The 21,582-nt window shown below is 39.6% G+C and overlaps 1 protein-coding gene across 3 annotated transcripts in view; it reads right to left on the reverse strand.

Annotated features, from left to right (window-relative positions):
• The window catches only part of CDK6 (cyclin dependent kinase 6), a 154,142-nt gene that overhangs the window by 62,230 nt on the left and 70,330 nt on the right, over window positions 1-21,582 (reverse strand). For all 3 annotated transcript variants that reach the window (XR_006414205.1, XM_044424897.1, XM_044424896.1), the window contains exon 4: window positions 8,325-8,492. Coding sequence is in view for 2 of the 3 variants with exons in the window: in XM_044424897.1 (XP_044280832.1) it covers window positions 8,325-8,492 (168 nt within the window). In the remaining variant the exon portion in view is untranslated. The remainder of the gene's footprint in view (window positions 1-8,324; window positions 8,493-21,582) is intronic.

The following is a 21,582-nucleotide window of genomic DNA, read 5'->3' on the forward strand; positions in this document are numbered from 1 at the left end:
CATTTTGAACCAATCACTGGTTCTGTGTCCAGTTCTCACTGTTGCTTCTTGACCTGCATATAGGTTTCTCAAGAGACAAATAAGATGGTCTGGTACTCCTATCTCTTTAACAACTTGTCACAATTTGTTGTGATCCACAGAATCAAAGGCTTTAGCATAGTCAATAAAGCAGAAGTACATGTTTTTCTGGAACTCCCTAGCTTTCTCCATGATTCAGCGTATGTTGGCAATTTGATCTCTAGTACCTCTGCCTCTTCGAAATCCTGCCTGTACTTCTGGTAGTTCTTTGTTCACATACTGCTGGAGCCTAGCTTGTAGGATTTTGAGCATAACTTTGCTAGCATGTGAAATGAGCGCAATGGTGCAGTAGTTTGAACATTCTTTGGCATTGCCCTTCTTTGGGATGGGAGTGTATACTGACCTTTTCCAACTCTGTGGCCACTGTTTTCCAAGTTTGCTGGCATATTGAGTGTAGCACTTTTATTGCATCGTCTTTTAAAATTTTGAATAGCTCAGCTGGAATACTGTCACCTCCACTAGCTTTGTTGTTGCTCAGACTTCCTAAGGCCCATTTGACTTCACATTCCAGGATGCCTGGCTCGAGTTCAGTGACCACCCCATCGTGGTTGTCAGGGACATTAAGGTCTTTCTTGTATAGTTCCTCTGTGTAATCTTGCCATCTCTTTTTAATCTCTTCTGCCTCTGTTAGGTCCCTGCCATTTTGGTTCTTAATCATGCCCATCTTTGCATGAAACGTTCCCTTCATATCTCCAATTTTCTTGAAGAGATCTCTGGTCCTCCCTATTCTATTGTTTTCTCCTATTTCTTTGCACTGTTCATTGAAGAAGGCATTCTAATCTCTTCGAGCTATTCTCTGAAATTCTGCATTCAATTGGGTGTATCTTTCTCTTTCTCCCTTGCCTTTCCCTTCACTTCTTTTCTCAGCTTTTTGTAAAGCTTCCCCAGACAGCCATTTTGCTTTCTTGCATTTCTTTTTCTTTGGGAAGGTTTTAATTACTACCTCTTGTACAATGTCGCGAACCTCCATCCATAGTTCAGGCACTCTATCAGATCTAATTCCTTAAATCTCTTTGTCATCTCTACTGTATATTCATCAGGGATATGATTTAAGTCATACCTAAGCAGCCTAGTGCTTTTCCCTACTTTCTTCAATTTAAGCCTACATTTTGCAACGAGAAGCTCATGATCTGAGCCACAGTCGGCTCCTGGTCTAGTTTTTACTGACTGTATAGAGCTTCTCCATCTTTGGCTGCAGAGCACATAGTCAATTTGATTTCTGTGTTGACCGTCTGGTGATGTCCATGTGTAGAGTCGTCTCTTGGGTTGTTGGGAAAGAGTGTTTGCTATGGCCATCATATTCTCTTGACAAAATTCTACCAGCCTGTGCCCTGCTTCATTTTGTACTCCAAGGCCAAACTTGCCTGTTATTCCGGTTATCTTTTGGCTTCCTACTTTAGCATTCCAATCCCCCATGATGATAAGGACATCATTTTTTGGTGTTAATTCTAGAAAGTGTTGAAGGCCTTCACAGAACCGGTCAACTTCAGCCTCTTCAGCACCAGTGGTTGGAGCATAGACTTGGACTACTGTGATGCTGAATGGTTTGCCTTGGATTCAAACTGAGATCATTCTGTCCTTTTGGAGACTGTATCCCAGTACTGCTTTTCCTACTCTTTTATTGACTATGAAGGCTACTCCATTTCTTCTGAGGGATTCTTGCCCGCACTAGTATACCTGATGGTCATCTGAATTAAATTCACCCATTCCTGTCCATTTTAGTGCACTGATTCCTAAGATGTCGATGTTCAGTCTTGTCATCTCTTGTTTGACCACATCCAGCATGCCTTGATTCATGGATCTTACATTCCAGGTTCCTATGGAGTATAGATCTTTGCAGCATTGGACTTTCCTTTCACCACCAGATACATCAGCAACTGAGTGTCCTTTCGGCTTTGACCCAGTCACTTCATTCTTTCTGGTGCTACTAGTACTAGCCCTCCGCTCTTCCCCAGTAGCATATTGGACACCTTCTGACCTGAGGGGCTCATCTTCCGGCATCGTATTTTTTTGCCTTTTGGTACTGTCCATGGGGTTTTCATGGCAAAGATACTGGAGTGGGTTGCCATTTCCTTCTACAGTGGATCACGTTTTGAAAACTGTTAGGAACACTCAGAAGAAGCAGAAGAAGGATAGAAATCTACAAAGTAAATATGAAGAAACAGAACACCTAACATAATATCATGGTGTGGAGCACTGCTGTTCACTGTAACATGTTCTGCTCCATAATACTTTCTAAATTAAAAACTTTTCTATCCTGTCCCCTACAGACGTATCACGACAGAGTAAAAATTTAAAATACTCTATTTTTTCCCTTCCTCCTGCCCAGATTTCTTGTTTTCCTCTCAAAGTTCAGTCAGCATTCTGTGCCCACTGAGCATGCTCAGTCTTCCTTGAGTCTTTTTTGATGTTTACCTCCTATCAGTGATGGGTTCCAGCCCTTCACTTCATGTCTCCAGTCAAGTCTTTACTTTCAAACTCAAGTCATTGAAAGTCATTTTCGAGTCAAGTCGCAAGGCTCAACTTTAACAGAAGAAAGGGAAGTGGTAGTGGGGGGGGGGGGCGAGAGCTGTACCCCCCCATGTTCTCACCTTAACCCTTCCCTTCCTATTGCAACCCCCTCCTCCCTTACCCCTCACCCCCTAGAAACGCCCTCCCTCCCACTGCCTCTGCTGTGTTCGTGCCTGCCTTCCAGCCCGTAACAGATGCCTTCTGATGAGATTGTCCCAAAATATCCTGCTACATGTTGGATGCAGGCAGTAAACCCTGGAGCGACTTGGTCATAAAAACAGTAGAAATCTCAAGTCGAATCATTCACTTGTTGCTCTTGAGTAGAGTGCTGATGCAACATGAGTTGGACTTGGGAGTGGATTACCCGAGTACCCGACACCGTCCACTACAACTATTTTTCCCTAAAGATGTTTTGTACTTTTGCAAACTTTGAAGTTTCTCTAAGATCAGATACCTCTCTCTTGTCTGTAGATGGTTCTACTTTGGCTACATAAGAACTGGGAGTAGAAAACTGAGATCACTATTAAGATGTATGACAAATGAACAGAAATCACAAAATTTATTCTGCTTTCACTTAAAATATCCAATGTTTCTAAGCATTATGAAAGTTGATTTTTTGAAAGAAAATAATTTTCTTCCAAATGTGATGTGTGATTGCATCATGACAATACAATATGACATGGTCTTATAACTCCCTTAAAGAGAAATATTTAGCTTTCCACTACATACAGATTCTCTGCAGTAGCAGCAACCCAAATCCCAATAACATTAATTGCAAACTGAGCTTCCTTTCACAGTCTAGTAGAAACTAGCTTTCTGGAACTAGGATCTGTGCAGACTTTGGTCCATTTAGCAAGGTCAGACTGTTTATTCTCGACCAAATTCTTTCCCACTGTAAAAAGGTACTCTTAAATGCCACATTCCACAGACAGCGCCAGTTAAGTCACTGAAGCATATTTTCCCACAAGAACTGATACAATGGATGGGCTTCTACTTCTTTAAAATTTCTACTGTTTATATTAACTTATGCAAGATAGCTTGTAATAAGAAATTATTTCAGGCTCTCCATGATTTTGTGGTGGTGAAGTTTTGAAATGGTGTATTTATTAACCACACCAGTGCAGTACAAATATAAGAAATGATATACTTTCAGGAAAGAAAAGACATTCATGATATATCTGGGCAGCAACAGTCTATTTAAACATTTTGTGGTATATGGCTTGTTTGTAATAAAGCAAATATTTAATAAAGGTGAATTGCAATGTATAGTTGTAAAATATTTTAATTATGTCATCGCTTCACTGTTTAAAATGTATTTTGTTTTCAAAGACTCAATGAAAATATGTAAGCAAATATTGAGGAAATACCGTAATATATTATGAAATGATGATGATCATGTGCTATATGGCAGTCATTACATTCAAATTCTACCATCTCAAGGCACCTTTCGGTGCAGTAAAGCCAAATGCTTTAGTGAGATGAGTTTCAGTATTCTGCATTGATATTATGCAATGACTGGTAGCACAATCATGTTGATGTATCATTTATCATATCATGTACAGTATGTTGTGTGCTGCTGTTTTTATGGTTTAGTTTGTTCTTTGGGTTTTTGTAAGCCGTCCAGAGACGTTTAGTAATGGGACAGCATATAAAAACATAAATAAATAAATAAAAAATCATTATACGCATTATATTTTATTACACTTTCCTTCTTATAATGCACAATAACTGAAACTCTGTGGGTGATTCACAACACCTCATAAAAAGCTGAACACTATTACAAATACAAACAGCATAAAACCTTCAATATGTAAAATTTAAAACAGAATTAATACTTTGTGCAGTTAAAAAAAAATCTGGATCAGCATAAAAAGCCCCCATATATCATGACATGCCAAAAGGATAACAGAACTGGTCCCAGGTAGGCCACAGTTGAGAAACTGTTCCAATATGTGTGTGGGGGTGGGACTGAGAAGACCCTCCCTTCCTTGTTGTCTCTTCTGAGCCTCTGTAGTATTTTTCCATTATTTCTTATGCAGTATAGAAAATGTTAAATTGGACACCCTTGATAAATTCAGCATTTTCTATGCTTATGCTATGTAAGTGTGTGTGTCTCTCTCTCTGTGTATATATATCTAAAACATTTTGAGGCTCCTTCTGTTTTGGAAATCTCAGCATGTCTTGCCATTAGTTTTACAGGTAATTTCTACAGGAATTAGAGCTTGATATTTCACTGAGATGGCACACAAACCTTTGAACAATTAGGTTGCTCAAGAGTTCCTACAAAGATGTCTCTAAAACTATTCATTTGCTTTGGATATCTGCTTTAAGATGTGAGTAAACTGTAAGGCAGCAGCAAAGCAAATCTGAGCTTTCAGTTGCTATTTTTTTAAGTTAGCACTGAATAGTTAAAAAAAGAAAAGAAAAGCCCAACAGCATGTATGATACTTCCTATAGTAAAGCTGTAATGGAACCGCCAGACTTTAATCAGATAATTTCACTGATTTTAATGAAGCTTATTTATTAAAGCTGATTTAATGAAGCTTATATGAATGGATATAATGTTGCCGCCTAATTACCCATATTGCAAATCTGTTATTAATACATAGCAAGTACAGATAAATTTCTGATTTTGCTTAGGAACTGAATAGGTATATTTTATTTTAAATTATATATTTATTATATAATGGAATAATATAACAAGGAAAACTTGCATGGTATCGAAACCTGTTTGCAATCCCCTGCATGTGTAGACAGAAAAAATCCTATATCTCCCAGCATTCCACAGCCAGAACAGCATACAGCATATCAGTTGTACTGGTTTCCAATTTGTTTCTATGCACAATTAAAGGTATAAATGACTAACTATAAAGCCCTAAATGATTTGGGACTAGGTTATCTGAAGAGCTGTCTTTTTCACAAAAATCTGTGCACATTTTACAATGACCTTGGAAGTCTTGTCCTGTGTGCCTTCAGAAGCACAGCTGCATGGAACATGAGGCAGTCTTCTCAACAGCAGCACCAAAGCTGTGAAAAACTCTTCAGTCCATTCCCTCCCTTTTAGCTTTTAATTTAAGTGAATGGTTAAGACATTCTTATTGGTCAGACTTTGAAATTGTTTAAACTTTGAATCCTGTTGTTAAAAACGGTTTTAATACTGTTTGGGATTTGTTTGTTTTTAACTCATATCTTGGGAGCTCATACAGCCAAAAGTTGATTATGAATTTTCTACACAAATTCCATCTAATATTGAAAACCTGTTCCATTTTTCCACATCTCAGGAGAAGCCCAAACGTTTAACACAGGGCTATCAATCCCTGGATTTCCTAGTTCAGAAATTGGTATTCTCTACGTATGCATGTGGCATTCAGAAGGATTGCAAATGACAACCAATATCCTCAGAAGGTTTACTTGCCTAAGGAACTGAATTAAGTATCAGAAATAAAAGGCCTTTAAGTTACCAGTGTGCTGCACCCAGTCAATTAGGGCTGGGTTGGGCTTTTAAAAAATTGCCTTACTCTAATAGAACAGAATGAGCCACAAAGTATTTCTTTTATGATCAGGAATAAGGATGTATTTGGGAATGAAATGATACTTCAAGAATTAATGGTTTGAGTTAAACTGGCTGTAAACAGCTGCCCTGCAGTAGGACATGGCATGGAATTCACCTGTGAACTGATCATAATGATATCCTGACAAGGGCTATTTTTAATTATTTCATTCTGTCCACTCTCACTAGCTCACGGAGTACTCAATCAGCAAATTGTTCACCCTCTCCACCAGAAGCAATTATTTTAAACCTTAGGGAAGAGAAGTTCAGCACTGAACTTCTTGAAGTAATTCATGAAGATGCTGAAGTCTCTTGTTTTGAAGTTTTTAATAAAAGTCTGGATGAGGACCTGCCAGGGAACCCTTAACTACAGAATGCTCTGCTATATGGGAGGACGTAGAAGTAGGTGACCTCCTCTGGAATTCTGTGAATGACTCACTGGGTTTGCAAGGTGTAAATTCAAGATTAGTTTACATCACCAGATAAACAGATTCTATTCTATGACAAATTTCCAAGTTGGGCAAAATCTCTGCACTAATTTGTAAACAACTGTAGGACTGACATAGCAAAAAAGGGCCCTTATAAATTTTGGAGTGCTGTGATCACAATTATTTTCCATACCATTATGCCCGCATGAACGTATTCATGGATGTGGCCTAGCTTTTTGAGAAGCAGGTTATGACTGTAGCCACTATTCTAATGGGCCCCTTTTTGAATAAAAAGGCTATACCATACTGATCTATTCTATTGTAATGCCTATTCTTGACTACTACAATAAACTTGACATGTGGCTGCCCTTAAAGATCACTAAGAACCTTCAGCTTCAGATCTGCTTCCAGGTTTCTGTCTTTGAACAGCCATTTTCTTGAGCTAGTTATGCTAAACCTCTCTTGCCCCTCCAATATGTCAGAAGTTCAAAGGTTAGGAAAGGGTTGAGTCTCCTCATGCTCAGAAGATAACCCAAATGAAAGTCTAAGTGGAACTCATGAAGTCCATCTGCAATTTTAATGCATACCTGAGTAACATAATTGTTCATAATGCTTAATTATCAAGTTCTCCTACTCTGATTCACTTTTCCCCCAACTTGAGGGTAGACAGACATTGATTACATATAAACCAATACCAACTGAGTGAAGCTCACCCAATCATTTTATCTGGCTGTAAGTGGTCAGGAAAACAAGCCCTGGTGCTACATTTCCCCTATTTTTTCCATGCATACTTTTTACCACTTGTTTGCTGGGCAGAGGTTACCACTATATACCACAAACATTTAAGATTGTTTCAGTCCTCCTTCTAAGCACAGTCTAGTTGTTACTGAACACAAAAGGGAAAAAAGTACTACTGAATGTATAGTCACATAGACTGCACATATCCTGGAGTATAACTAGTTTAATACAAGACACATAAAGGAAAATGCAGTGGTACCTCAGCTCAAACTTAATCCGTTCCATGATTCTGGTCACGACCCAAATTGGTCACGAGCCAAGTTAAATTTCCCCATAAGGTTCAATGTAAATAAGGTTAATCCATTCTGTAAATAATTTTTTAATCACAGAAATTTGAAACAAAGTAACAAAGAACAACCAAGTACAGTAGAGAAAACTAACCTAGGTGGGGGAGAGGTTATTGTTTGGAGGGAGAGTCCAAACCATAATCGTGCAATAGCGATCATGCTCAGAGGGGTCGTGCTCATGCAGGGAAGATGGGCACAATCACAATCGTGCTCATGCAGGGTAGATGGCAATGATCGTGATCGTCACCCAAGGTGGTGCTCATGAACTGAGGCAAAATTTTTCTGAAATTTCTGTTCGTGACCCAATTTGGTCGTGAACTGGGGTGTTCGTGAGCCGAGGTACGACTGTATAGAAAAGAATAATATACTGCAACTTCTCCTTTTCCACACAGCTTTGATCTATAATTCAGGCTATGATCCTATGAACATTTTTCTAGGAGTAAGCTCCACCAAACACACTAGACTTACTTCAGTGTAACATGGGCAGGGTTGTACTGTCAGATCCAGTAATCTGTATGAGTAATTTTCCCATCGCCTTAGTAACTGAGCTTGTTTCAGAGAAAGTCTAATACTTCACAAGTTGTCTAGGACATTTTTCTCTTTATTCTAAAACAACATTTATGCACAATCTGGAATCAAACTGAAAGAAAGCTAAAACACACAGAAACTTACCACAGAGGTAAGAGCCATTTGAAAACTGTAGATTCGTGCAAGGCCGAAGTCAGCTAATTTTATCTGCCCACTGCTGGTTACTAGAATGTTCTGTGGCTTCAGATCACGGTGGACCACTCTGTGTGAATGCAGAAAATCGAGCCCACGTAGAAGCTGAAACATCATGTCCTATGGATAAGCAACCAAGAGCATTGATGAGATGGTACAAAACAAGTATCACCTTTTATGCATAGTTTAAATATATCCCTTTATCTAAACTTAGTAAGAATTAACCCTGTGCAAGATGGGAGTTACTTCCTTGTAAACACATGTAGTGTGCTGTTTACCTACACATTTATGCAAATAGTCAATTACAGGTTGGATCCAATTTAATTTAGTTATAGTTAGGTTCTATTGAAATTTCAACTGACTTTTCATACTGGTTTTAATGAAAAGTGCAACTTTCTTATGATGGATCCAACTCATTATTTGTAAGTGGATAAATTTTAGCCTTGCCGATTGCCAACCAGTTCAGAAGGGGTGGCAGTGGTTTAGCTGGGCAGAGGCTGGTGCAGAGACACCAACCACTTTGCATTTTACGTTCTCTTCAGAATCTTAAAGATATTCTTATTTTGATTAGCGGGTGTCTAGATATTGCATGATGTTTTTCACAGAAAAAGGTGTAGGTAACAAAATGTTCAAGGCAGAACTTCATAAATTGACTGACTTTGTTCTGTGAAATCAGTGAAGTGAATCCCTGCAGGTGCAGATGCTCTTGTTCACAAACCACTAATGCTGAGTAATATGAGTGGGACTGCTGAAGTGTAAAATTACTTAACAGATATAAATTAAATGATCTGGGCTCCCAAACTGCCTAAATTAATTAATTAATTAATTAATATCTCACCTTTTTTTCTTTTAAATAACTGAAAGCAGCTTGCATCATTCTCCTCCTGCTCTCAATCTTATACCCACAACAACAACCCTGTGAGGTAGGTTGGGCTGAGAGTCTCAAAGTCACCCAGTTAGCTCCATGGCTCAGCGGGGACTAGAACCCAGATCACCTGAGTCCCAGTCCCACACTCTTAACCACGACACTGCACTGGCCCTCTTCACAAAGAACCTGTTGATGTCAATTTCATCTGGTTTGACATCCGTTCTGTGGTTTTCTGCTAGGGTTCTATGATTTGTGCACATGAGATAGACACAATTTTAATCATTATTTTCAGTTACTATTTTTTAGCTCCTATGGGCTTTTACAAATAGGGTTGTGGTTTTTTAGTCTGTTACACAACCACCACGCTCCCATCCCACTGAGTACTTTTCTAATTCACTCAATAATTAATGTTATCAGGATAACCAGTTTAAAAAAAACTAAAATGCCATTTGAAAACAATCAAACATATAAAATGCAATGTATATATTTTGGCTATGGGATGGGATAGAAATGTAATAAACAAACAAATACACAAACATTGAAAATAATAAAATAAATACAATAAACAGCAAACAACACAGTAATGAAAAAAGAAAACAGTCCTAATAGCGAAGGCCTCTAAAATTCCTAAAAGAAGTTTTTGCCTGGCATCAGATTACAGCGATGGTACTAGGAGAACCTCTCCAGGGAGCTTATTGCTGAGATATCCTCTCTTGTAGCCATCTGCCTAGGTTCTGTTGGCAAGGATACCAAGAGGAGGGTCTCTTAAGATGACCTAAGGGTCTCAGCACGTAGATGTAGGAGGAGATGTGCCTTTGGATACTTTGATCTCAAACCACTTACGGCTTTAAAAGAGCAATACTTTGAACTGGTCTTGGAAAGGGAATGGAAACCAGTGCAGCTGCAGCTCAATCATATGGTTGAGTCAGCCAGTCCCAGTTGGTAACCTAGCAGTCCTATTTTGTACTGACTGAAATTTCTGAACTGTCCTCAAAGATACTCCATGTACAACACATTGCAGTAATCCAATGAAGAGTTTCCAGACTGTGGTGAATCTCACCAGGCTACCAAGTAAGGCTGCAGCTGGAATATCAACCTAAGCTGATAAAAAGGCTAATGGGGCACAAATGACAGAGATGATTCCAGAAGCACCTGCAAGTTATATGCCCGATATTTCTGTAGGGGCAGAATCTCCTCTAAGGGCAGGTTGAACGAACAAAGAGTACTTCTATCTTGCCTGGATTGCACTTAAGTTTGTTGAGCCTTGTCCAGTTCAGTATCTTGCTCAGGCACCAGTTTAGGACTAGGGATGGAATCCATTTGGGAGCTCAATTTTCCTGACTCAGTCCTCTGGATTCTGTTGTATTTCCCCCATGCTAGCGCCAATTCAATTTCACACAGGCTGAGCCAGCACAATGCTTTCTGCTTTAAAAATGAGCCATGATTTGCATGAGTTTTTTTTTTAAAAATGTAAAAAATCAAAGCTGCACAAGTAGAACATCTTCATGGTGCTGACTTGATCTGATTGCCCTACCGCCATACCGTACTTTGCTGCTTAAAACCAAACCAAACCAGCAATATAATCATAAGCAAGTGAACAGTATAACCAATATTTGTCAGAATAAATACATTACTGAAAGAAATCAGATATTGTCTCACTAATATTGATGGGAAGAATGGGAGTGGGGTGCTAGTGGAATGGACTAAAATACCACAACCCAATTTGTAAAAGCCATGGGAGCTGAAAAATAGTAACTGAAAATAATGATTAAAAATGTGCCTGTCTCATGTGCACAAATCATAGAACCCTAGCAGAAAACCACAGAGCAGATATCAAAGTAGATGAAATTGACAGTGACAAGTTCTTTGTGAAGCAGCCAGTTAATGACAAAGTAGGGACAAGATGAAACCGACAATGTTGTTTACCAAGTGAATATATTGCACTCTGGATTACATAATGGACTTGCAAATATGATACAATATTAAAAACAGTACACACCCATTTTCTCAGAAGGCTTCATTTGTATGAATCACCATTTGCAGAAATTCTGCTACAAATATGTAGATCTCACTTTTCTATGTGCACAAGTATTGCATGTATATTTCCACACACTCACTCCTTTCTCCCCAAAATCAGCATGGTCCATTTCCATTCACTGGATCTAAAACACTACAGAAATCCCCTAGAAGTGAAATGAAATGGATTTCCCAGAATATCCAGAGCCTCCCCTGGGTCTGATGTAAAGGAGAGGTAGAGCCAGGGTGCCATAAGCCCCATCCCACAGTGCAAATTACTGAGTATTCATGTATGGAATTGCAGTATTTGCTAATTGATCTACCAGTTCAATTTGCATAGGAATGAAAGAAACACAGTTCTGAGACAAGAACCTTACTTTCTTTGTTTTTAGGCAATATAAACAGGTTAGCAAGCATTAGCTTAGAAGAGACATTCCCCCCATATAAAAAAAAAGAAAAGAAAAAAAGGGAGTAGTGTCTCTTTACTGCTGTAGTATTTGCATTAGATTTTTAAACATTTGTGCTGATTAATCAGAAGCATGTTTTAGTTGATAAAAATGTCTAACTAATTAATTGATTAAAAAGTACTGATTTTGTGGCATTAAGAGCAAGAATGAATATAACAGTAATTCACCAAGATCACTGGGTATGATCCAGCCTTTTTCTTAGACCACAGATACACTGGAATTGGTGGGAGTTAAATTATTCACAATTAATTTACATGTAATGACTAATTTTCAGCGGCTTTTATCTGGATATGATGATTCAACCCAGTCATTTTATTTCCAATTGCTCCATTAGATTAGGTGGTATCATTTGGATGGAATGGGAAACAAATCTTTTTGGCAATGTCTTGTCTGGTACACTTTTTAAAGGGATGGAGGATGTTCTTTAATTAGGAATTTCTGGTTATTCAAACAAGAAAAAGATGTGATACAACTGGTAAGAACCACCATGTCTCTTTCCATCTCCTTCTCACTCTGACGTCCTCCTTCTCAATGTCTCGAGCGGCATGTCGTGAGTGGAGCCAGCTGGTGCTGGAGGTCAGACTAGATGGCCCTGGAGACCCCTTCTGACTCGCTCTGTTTCTATGTCTTTCCTTCAAGTGAGCAAATATGCTTTTTTTCTTTACATTGATTAAACAGAGGAAGGGACTGCCTAGAAATTTAGGAAGTAAAATCATACCATTAAAAGCATACTTCATGAAAAGATGTAGGGACTTTTTGCTAGATCTAATGTTCTGGCTTCATACACTTTGCCCCATAAACCCATTTCTGCCAACCTTTGTAATAGGGGTGTTAACACGTATGCTTTGAAGGCTGCTTTCACATTATGACATTCCTACATAGAAGACTATTGTGCTTAACGTTTAAAAAGCAGCCCCTGGGGACCAATTGTCTTGATTCAAATTTACAGATCTCTAAATACAAAGAATTAAGCTATCCAAATCAACTCCACAAATTCACTGCCGATCACTTTCTCAGAATAGCAATATTTTGGAAAATGATTCTCCCTTTTGTTTGTGCACTTATCTGTATATATTAACTATTAAACTGCCACTAATCCTTACTCCCCCAAAATGCAAAATGCAATCACAGCAAATGCTGCTGTTACCGCGATTAACCAGGACCCAGACCGCTAAATGCAGTTGCTGGGCAAAAACTGTTCTAGCTTTAGCAAGCCCAACTATCCCATGTTTTGCAGCTAGAATGCCAGCTATTCTAATGCCATGGCAACTTTTGAGATAATGCCAGGCCTGTTTCAAATCTCTGACCTGAACTCTTCCATAATTTTAAATGGCCATCTTTTAACAGAAATGGTTATCACTTTTATTCTTTTGTATTTCCTTGATTTTTCTCTGCAGTCCATGCACTTTCCCTCACCAGCAATAATAAATGAATGGATGAATCCCAGCTTCTACCTATGACAAGTTTTTCTCTTTTGCAGAAAACAGATTGCCTTTCCTGAAAGGAGTTCAGCATAGTATGCATGGTTCTTTCTCTGTCCCATATATTCTTACAACCCTGTGAGGTGGTTAGTTTGAAACAGTGATTGAACCAAGATGGCCATAATTGTGGAAAAGAGATTTAGCACTTATGGGGGTAACTGGAAATGAATGAAAACATTTATTTCTAGAATAGAATAGGTCAGTGGAGTGTGAATAATGGAGCTCCACTGACCTGTTCCAATCCAGAAGTAACCATCTGTTTTAGGACTTCTTTTAGGAATATTTAATTCTTTGTTGTACAAATGGTGGGTCCCACACTCACTGGAAGTGGCAGGAGCATAAGTGTCCTTTTGGATACTGACCAATATGTTTAAAGTGGCCTTTCCCAAACTAATGCCCTCCAACTATGCTGAGTTAAAATTCCAATCATCCCCAGTCAGTATGGCCAGTGACAGGGGGATGTTGACTGTGAAAGCAGTGAATTGTGGTCCAACACATCTGGAGGACACTAGATGGTGAAATAATCTAAGGAGAATCTAGGTTATATAGGAATAGTTATCACCATCTAATCCTGTAGGGTACAGCTTCAAGGAATAATTCCATAGCCACCTAAGCTGAAGAATACTTGTAAGAATTTTTTAACGTCTGTTTAAAATTGTCCGAAGGCAAATATGTGATGCACGGAGACCACAATGAAGAACACTGTATTTACTAAACAAAACTACCATATTTTTCCGTGTGTAAGATGCTACTTTTTCTTAAAAACATTTACTTAAACATGAAGGTGCATCTCATACATGGGGGGCCGTGGGTGTGCTGGGGGGGGCGAGACTGACGTGCATTGGGGGCTGGCAAGCGCGGGTGGGGGGCAGCGTGTAGGGGGCGGCGGTGGCGCATGCGGCAGCAGCTTGTTCACTGAAGATGGGTAGGAAAAGTGAGGGGGGTGTCCTATACATGGGGGCGTCTTATAGACAGAAAAATACGGTAAATATTAACATTAGCAATTAAAAATAGGCAAAATAAATGGCAGGAGAATTCATTTATAACCTCAATACCCATTTAACTACCCCAATAAACTGTAAAATGGCAATCTTTTACTATATGCAATTCCTCCTGTGATTATTGTCCTTTGTTTATAATTTAAAAATATTTTGTATCTATTTCATATGAAAATAGATAAAATATTAAATATAAAAACACAGTTAACTGTGATTGATTCAACTATTTTTATTGAAGATGGGAGTAAAAAATAGCTCTTATACTTTAGCATCATTTACATGTTATTTATTTATAATAAAATATAGATTCTAGCTTTGTAGGCACATACTCAAGGCAGTTTACAAGGAATAAAAAAATCAAATAAGTATAACAGAAACAAGGTAAAATAGAAACAGTTCAAAATAGTAGAACAAGCAAAGCAGATCAATCAAGGCCATGACCAACCTACAAAAAAACTTGCCAGAATAATACTGCTTTCAAAGCTTGTTTAAATCATGCAAAGAGGGTGTCAGGCATACTTCTTTGGCCTCTAAATGTTGCTGGACTGCAACTGTCAGTCACCCTGGTTAGCCTGGCAAATAGCCTGGGATTATGGACAATGCAGTGTAATAATATCTGGAGGGCCACTGCTTCCCTACCCACTCCACAGGATGGGGGCCACAATAACTCAACCTCTATTAGACAACAGGAAGCTGAGTGCTATCCCTAAGAAGGCTCACTTAGATACTGCCCATTTTTGAGCACTCCAAATCCTTTGGAAAGCCTCCACAAGTAAGTGGAAGCTCTCCAATTCATAAAGTCACAATAATGAGGATAATGAATGTGATGATGAAGAGAACAAGGCTAGCATGTACCCCTATTCACACATTTATTGCAGTCATTATCAAAATGCCTAGCAGGGCTTCTATTACAATTGTATGCAGGCCTTTCCATACACATGTATGCACGCACTCACACATAACACATGGAACACTGCTCAGTGCCTTTTCCATGTTTATTATTGTGGGAAAGTCAACATTTTATTGTAAGCCATTCAACAAATCATAGAATAACAGAGCCGGAAGGGGCCAAGAAGGCCATTGGGTTCAACCCCCTGCTGTTGCAGTACACCAATTTACACCACAGAAAGAGCCCTTGAACTATGGGGTGGCATATAAATGTAATAAATGAACAAATAAATAAATTGTGAATTTACTTCAACAGTTTCCCAGCATGAAAAGATTACCCTGAATGCATTTGTGACATGTCATGTGGAGCTAGTTCACAAACCGGGTGTCTTCATCAGAAGGCGAGGTAAAGCCTACCAATAGTTTCCTGATATCAAAATGTAAGAATTAGGCATGATATGATGGGTATACTATCTTTGGCTGAATGTCTATCATGCCATTCACCAAAACAGCCTAATGAACACTTCTTAGCTCACTGAATAAAAATACCCATATATCTACCATTTCCCAAAGGTTTTTTTTGTGGCATAAATATTTTAAACCACTAATTGCTATAGCGAGACTCCATATGTGAATCACTTCAAGATAAGTCTATAGAAAGCAGTATATACATATTATAAATGAGTAAGATAAATGTGAATCTTCTAAAGAGTTGTGAGGGCCTGAACTGAGAACTAATGCAAAAAATGCAAAATTCTATTTATTTATTTGGGATATTTCTAGGCTGTCCAATCACATTGAGTCTCTGGACAGCTCACAACAAAATTCTAGGGATGAAACCTGGAACCATGAGTTTTACTGGCTTTGCATCCTGAGGTGGACCACATAATATTTGGTCCCAGATCAACATATCTGCTGATTTGCTACAATAGCACATGACATGCAATTCTATGTACCCTTGCCTGGAAGTTCTCACTGAACTCAGTGGGGTTTAATCCTGGATTTGCTCTGCTAGCTAATGGCTTGGCTTTGTACAGCAAAAATCTTCATTAAGGGTTAAAATATGGCAGATGTTGGTAGCAAACTCTCCTCACTAACAGGAAAGACACATGGCTATGGGGCCCAGATCTGGGTTTCTTCTTCCTAACAGCTGTTTGTGGACAGCAGCTAATTGTATCCACTTGTTTAACCTCAAGGATAATGTCTAGAGGGGACCAAGTGCCACAAGCATACTTTTTTCCAACGGTCATTTCCTTTCTGGTGTAACTTGCATGACAGCATGTGACAAGCAAAAATTAATGGGGGCAGTGCTGTGCCAATACCCCTTGAATTGCTTTGACAGTGGCTGCAGGCTGCCTGCTTGGCCACCCAGCCAAGACCTCACATGAAACATGGCAAGGGGCCCACAGTTCTATTCACTAACAAGACAGCTGGTCAGTGATTAGGAAGCTGAAACAATGCATCGGGTGTGGGGGGGGGGGAGCTTTTGCAAGCAGCTTCAGACTCAGGAGATCAAGTCTTCTCAAACATGAAACCTGTGATTTTTTCTACTAGGCAGATTAACGTTGACTAGAGTGGAATCACAGAAGAGTCTCTTAGGAAATGAGACGTTGTGATGAACTTGAACTGATCAGAAGAGAACAAAGCACCCCAAAGAAAAACAACATCCACATCTCAATGCAACCCAAACATAAAATCACTCAAAGATCTGAATTATGAAAAGTGACTTGTACTCAGATTGCATACACAACTTAATGGTTCTCTTAGATGAGAATGTTTTCTGTGAACCTAATCTGCCTAGACCAGAAAAGTTCTTAAAGTCTACAACAGCTTGTCAACTAAGCTGGGAAAAATCCTTTTGCCCCCTCCAGTTCCTAGGAACCTCATATCAAGTCATATAATTATAAGGATACACTCATTCTGAATCAAGAGAAACTCAGTCACTTTGTCTTAGTATTTCCAGGAATAAACATTGAGAGAAACTGAAAAAGCCAGTAAATTTAATAACTTGCTCTGCACTATTTGAATAGGACAATACCACACAGCCTGGGATGATCAAAACAGCTACTGCATCTACAGACCACACTCTTGCCCTGAGTCCAAGTGAACTCCCCCAATAAAGGGGAGGAGGTTAACCTTTGCCTGCAAATGCACTTTGGAAACCATGCAGGCTTTCTTCAACTAACATATAAGCCAGTTATATCTTCCAGCAGCTTTTCTCCTAGAAGCAGAAAACAGACAGGCCAGAGAAAAGTAAGATCACTCTTGTTCTTGGATCCACTCCCTGAAAAGTAGGGGGAAAATACATCACAGTGATGGAGGAAGCAAATCAGAGGGAGTTTCCTTCTCTCTCCCAATAATTGAGGTGTTATTTTTTTCCTGGATATCTGCATTGAGAGCAAGTTGGTATTTCTTTTTTCTTCTTTGCATTGGCTAGCAGTTGCCACAAGTAATCAGCATATTACCCACGCACAAAACAAACAAGTTAGTGTAAATGAGACCCCTAATCTATTGGTACATCTAATCTATGTAGATGTACCAATTTTATGGCAGTTGAGAATATTATCTTCTATGATGCTTGGAATATAGATGTTGGGAATGAATATAACAACTTCTTCCACTGAGTTATGGCCCCTTCCCAAGAAACATGCAAGGTAAATTTGACCAGAGAAAGAAATGTCATAGTAAGGGAGGAAGAGATCCAAGGCAGCATTTTTTTTTTAATGAGGATGTAATTGTGGCAAGTAAATATCCAAGCATAGTGAAAGCGTTGAATTCAATATATTGCGCTCAACAACTTTCAAAAGATTCAGAAGAGGAAAAATTGCAAAAAGAGCTTGAACTTGCCACAGGTAGAGATGAACAGAATTAAAAGTTAAGATCAAGAAATACTTTTCCCAAACTGTATGTTATTTTCCACAAAGCTATACCAGCAGGTGAACTGTACCGCCTGTCTATGGCAACTGTTCTCTTCTGCAAGGGTGGGGGACCTATTAAAATGTCCCTTCTCTGAGGACTAACACATCAAGATGGTTTTCAGAAGGTTCCTGGAGGTTTCTGATAGAAATGGCTAGCAGTTCTGTTGAATCCTTGATTGATCTTTGGCATACAGGGAATTCTCATTACCTCAAGTAGAGTTTGTATGGTTCTGTTGTACACTTTGAAGCTAAGAGTAATGAAACAGTACAGGAGATTGCTTGAAAGCAGGTGCAGAAATCTCCAAGTGGATGCAATTGAGCCTCAGTAAGTTCCAATACTTTACGTATATTTATAGATTGTGGGGGTGGCTAAGAAACATCTTGCTGCCTCTATCCAGCATCTAGCAGAACATTTCAGACTCTTCTGGGGTGTAGTATAACTGAACCACAAGGATGTCTTAGACCAGTAATAGCAAACCTTTTAGAGACCAAGTGCTCAAACCACAACCCAAAACCCACTTATTTATCGCAAAGTGCCAACACTACAATAAAACCTGAAAGTGAGGTTTTAGTTTGGAAAAATACCTCACAGTCAGTCCAAGCAAATGTATATGTAACTTAGCAGTGCACTGACCAGCCATGCAAAAGCTCGGACGAGTCTCCGCTAATGAATCACGGCTTGTGACATAATCGGGTGGCACCGCTACTCCATTCTGACCATATGCATGGCCATTATGTGTGCCGTTATCCGATGCTCGACTGCTGGGGAGATGCTGGGGTGACTTGGCTTGCATGCTGACAGAGAGGGCTCTATGTGCCTGCAGTGGCATACGTGCCAAAGGTTCGCCACCACTGGCCTAACGCTACACTGGTGCACATCCTCAACCCTAATATAGGGCTAATGTTCCACTGAAAAGTGGGCAATTTTGCAAAAGCCTTCTTTGAACACCTTTTTCTGCACAGTTCAATGTTTCTGCCCATTCCAAACACATTCCAGCTGTCAAAATCATGCCAGGACACTTCGTTTTTCTAATCCTAATCCTACCTGGTGCACACACCTAACACTAATACAGGGCTAAAGTTCCACTGAAAAGAGAGCGATTTTAAAAAAGCCTGCCTTGAGTAGCTTTTTCCGCACAGCTCATCATTCCTGCCCATTTCAAACACATTCCAGCCATCAAAATCATGCCAGGACACCTCGTTTTCCTAACCCTAACCCTGCCCTGGTGAACACCACTAACCCTAATATAGGGTGAAAGTTCCATTGAAAATAATGTGATTTTGAAAAAGCCTTCCTTGAGTAGCTTTCTCTGCACAGCTCAACGTTTCTGCCCATTCTAAACACATTCCAGCCATCAAAATCATGCCAGGACACCTCCTTTTTGTAACCCAGGGTTGGTGAACCTTTTAGGGACCAAGTGCCTAAACTGTAACCCAAAACCCACTTATTTATCGCAAAGTGCCAACACTGCAATAAAACCTGAAAACTGAGGTTTTAGTTAAAAAAAAAACACCTCAAAGCCAATCCAAGCAAATCTGTCTCTCTCTCTCTTTCCCCTCCTGGCAGCACGCTGACCGGCCATGCGAAAAGCTCGGATGTGTCATGGCTAATGAGTCACGGCTCGTGATGTCATTGCCTGGCGCCCCTACTCCTTTCTGAGCATGCGCATTGCCCCTATCTATGCTGCTCTCTGATGCTCGCCTGCTGGTGTAATGCTGGGGTGACTTGGCTCGTGTGCCAACATAGAGGGCTCTGTGTGCGCCCTGTGGCATGCGTGCCATAGGTTCGCCACCACTGTCTTAGACCCTTCTGAGACCCAGTGTAATATATTTGTTAGGCACCTTCAAGACAAACTCACCTGCTTCTGCCAGGGCTTAGATTCCAATTTTGCAGCAGTTGCATTAGACAAAGTTCCCAGAATACAACCTGATCCAGCTTTGTTGTATAAGTTTCAGGCAGTCCAGTTCAAAATGTGGAGAAGATGCTTAGACCGGTTCCTGCAACCATGTCCATACAGAATCCTTGCCCTTCTTGGTTTATAAAAGCTAGGAAGCTGGCTGGGCCAGAGAAGTGCTCCCCATCTCTTAAGAGTGTATGTGGCCTTGTTCCACCTTAAAGAAATGGTAGTACGGCCATTCCTGAAGAAATCCTTTCTAGACCAGGAAGAAACCAGTAAGTTTATGCTGGTGCTAAATGTTCCCTTCCTAGGCAAGTTTTCACATGGGTGGTGGCCAAACAGCCGGATGAGACTGATCTTCTGGATCCATTTTGAATACAGGCTGGATTTTGGCAAAGAAACAACTTTGGTTGCCTAATATGATGACATATGTTGGGAGAAAGGGTGAGTGTGACCGTGTTGATACTCCAGGATTCTCAGCAGTTTTCAATATCATCTACCTTCAGGGTCAGCTGTCCAAGTTGGAAACAGAAAATACTGTGTTGCAGTGGTTCCACACCTACTTGCAGAGTCAGATTCAGAAGGTATTGCTTGAGAAATATGTAGTATGCAGTATGCATTATGTAGTACGTGTGTGGGGGAAGGAGTGTTAGCAGGCCTAACAGTATGGATTTGTCTTAGTTGCTTAAGTTTTAAAATACGGTGGTATATCTTAGTGAAAATTTACATTTTTACTGTTACTTTTATTGCATTTTATTCAATACCACCCAGAAACTTTTGCTATTGGGCAATATAGAAGTAAAATAAATAAATAAATATGATATGATTAGATCAAAGCATTTGGTGATGCATTGGTGAGGAATTGCAATTGTTGAGGAATGCAGGATTGCAACTGATGCAATTGGTGAGAAATTCAGGATTTTTCCTATTACAAATCACCTCATGGGGAATGAAGTCAGAGGGTTAAACTAGATACTGCTCAGTTCAGCAAACAACTTTAAACAAACTAAAATGCCTCTGCTACATCAGGCCCTAAGTAGCCTTTCATTTACTCATGCCAATTAGAAAAAAAGGAAAGAAAATAAGAGAACCCACCAATCAGAGAGCACATTACACGAAAAGTATGCATTGTTGCAAAATGCCACTCAATGAATTGGAAGCAAACTGTATATTTAGGAAAGCAAATGAAAGAGGCTAGGAATCACTATCAAAAGACTGCTGTTCTCTTTTGTGCCCTAGATACTAAACAGTATTATTTACTGTGTGCCCTGCAAACTAGTGAGCAGCTGGGTGTAACACATTTCCATGCCATGTAACCTCTCCTTATGCAGGAACAGAAGGAAAGAGATCTCTCTCTTATTCTTTTCCTGTGGCAAAGGAAAAGACAAGATGATGACTTTCCAGCTCACTGCACTTTTATAACATTCTCATCAATCACCACAGGCTGGGTCTTTGTTATCCTTTCTGGAGAACTGTTCTTGGTTTTGCTGTTCACAATGCAAGCGCCACTTCACTAAGTAGCACATCAGGGTTACCTTTACCAGTTTTGTAAGAGAAAAAAAACAGCCCAGAGGATGCTAGGCCTAAGGATTCTTTTCCAAGGTTTTCAGAGAACCAGCATTCTTCAGTTTGAGTGTAGGTTTGGGGCTGTCACTACATTGATGGTTTCTGCTTCT

Source organism: Varanus komodoensis, unplaced genomic scaffold, assembly GCF_004798865.1.
Source record: "Varanus komodoensis strain SLA01 unplaced genomic scaffold, ASM479886v1 scaffold15, whole genome shotgun sequence".
Lineage (NCBI taxonomy): Eukaryota > Metazoa > Chordata > Lepidosauria > Squamata > Varanidae > Varanus > Varanus komodoensis.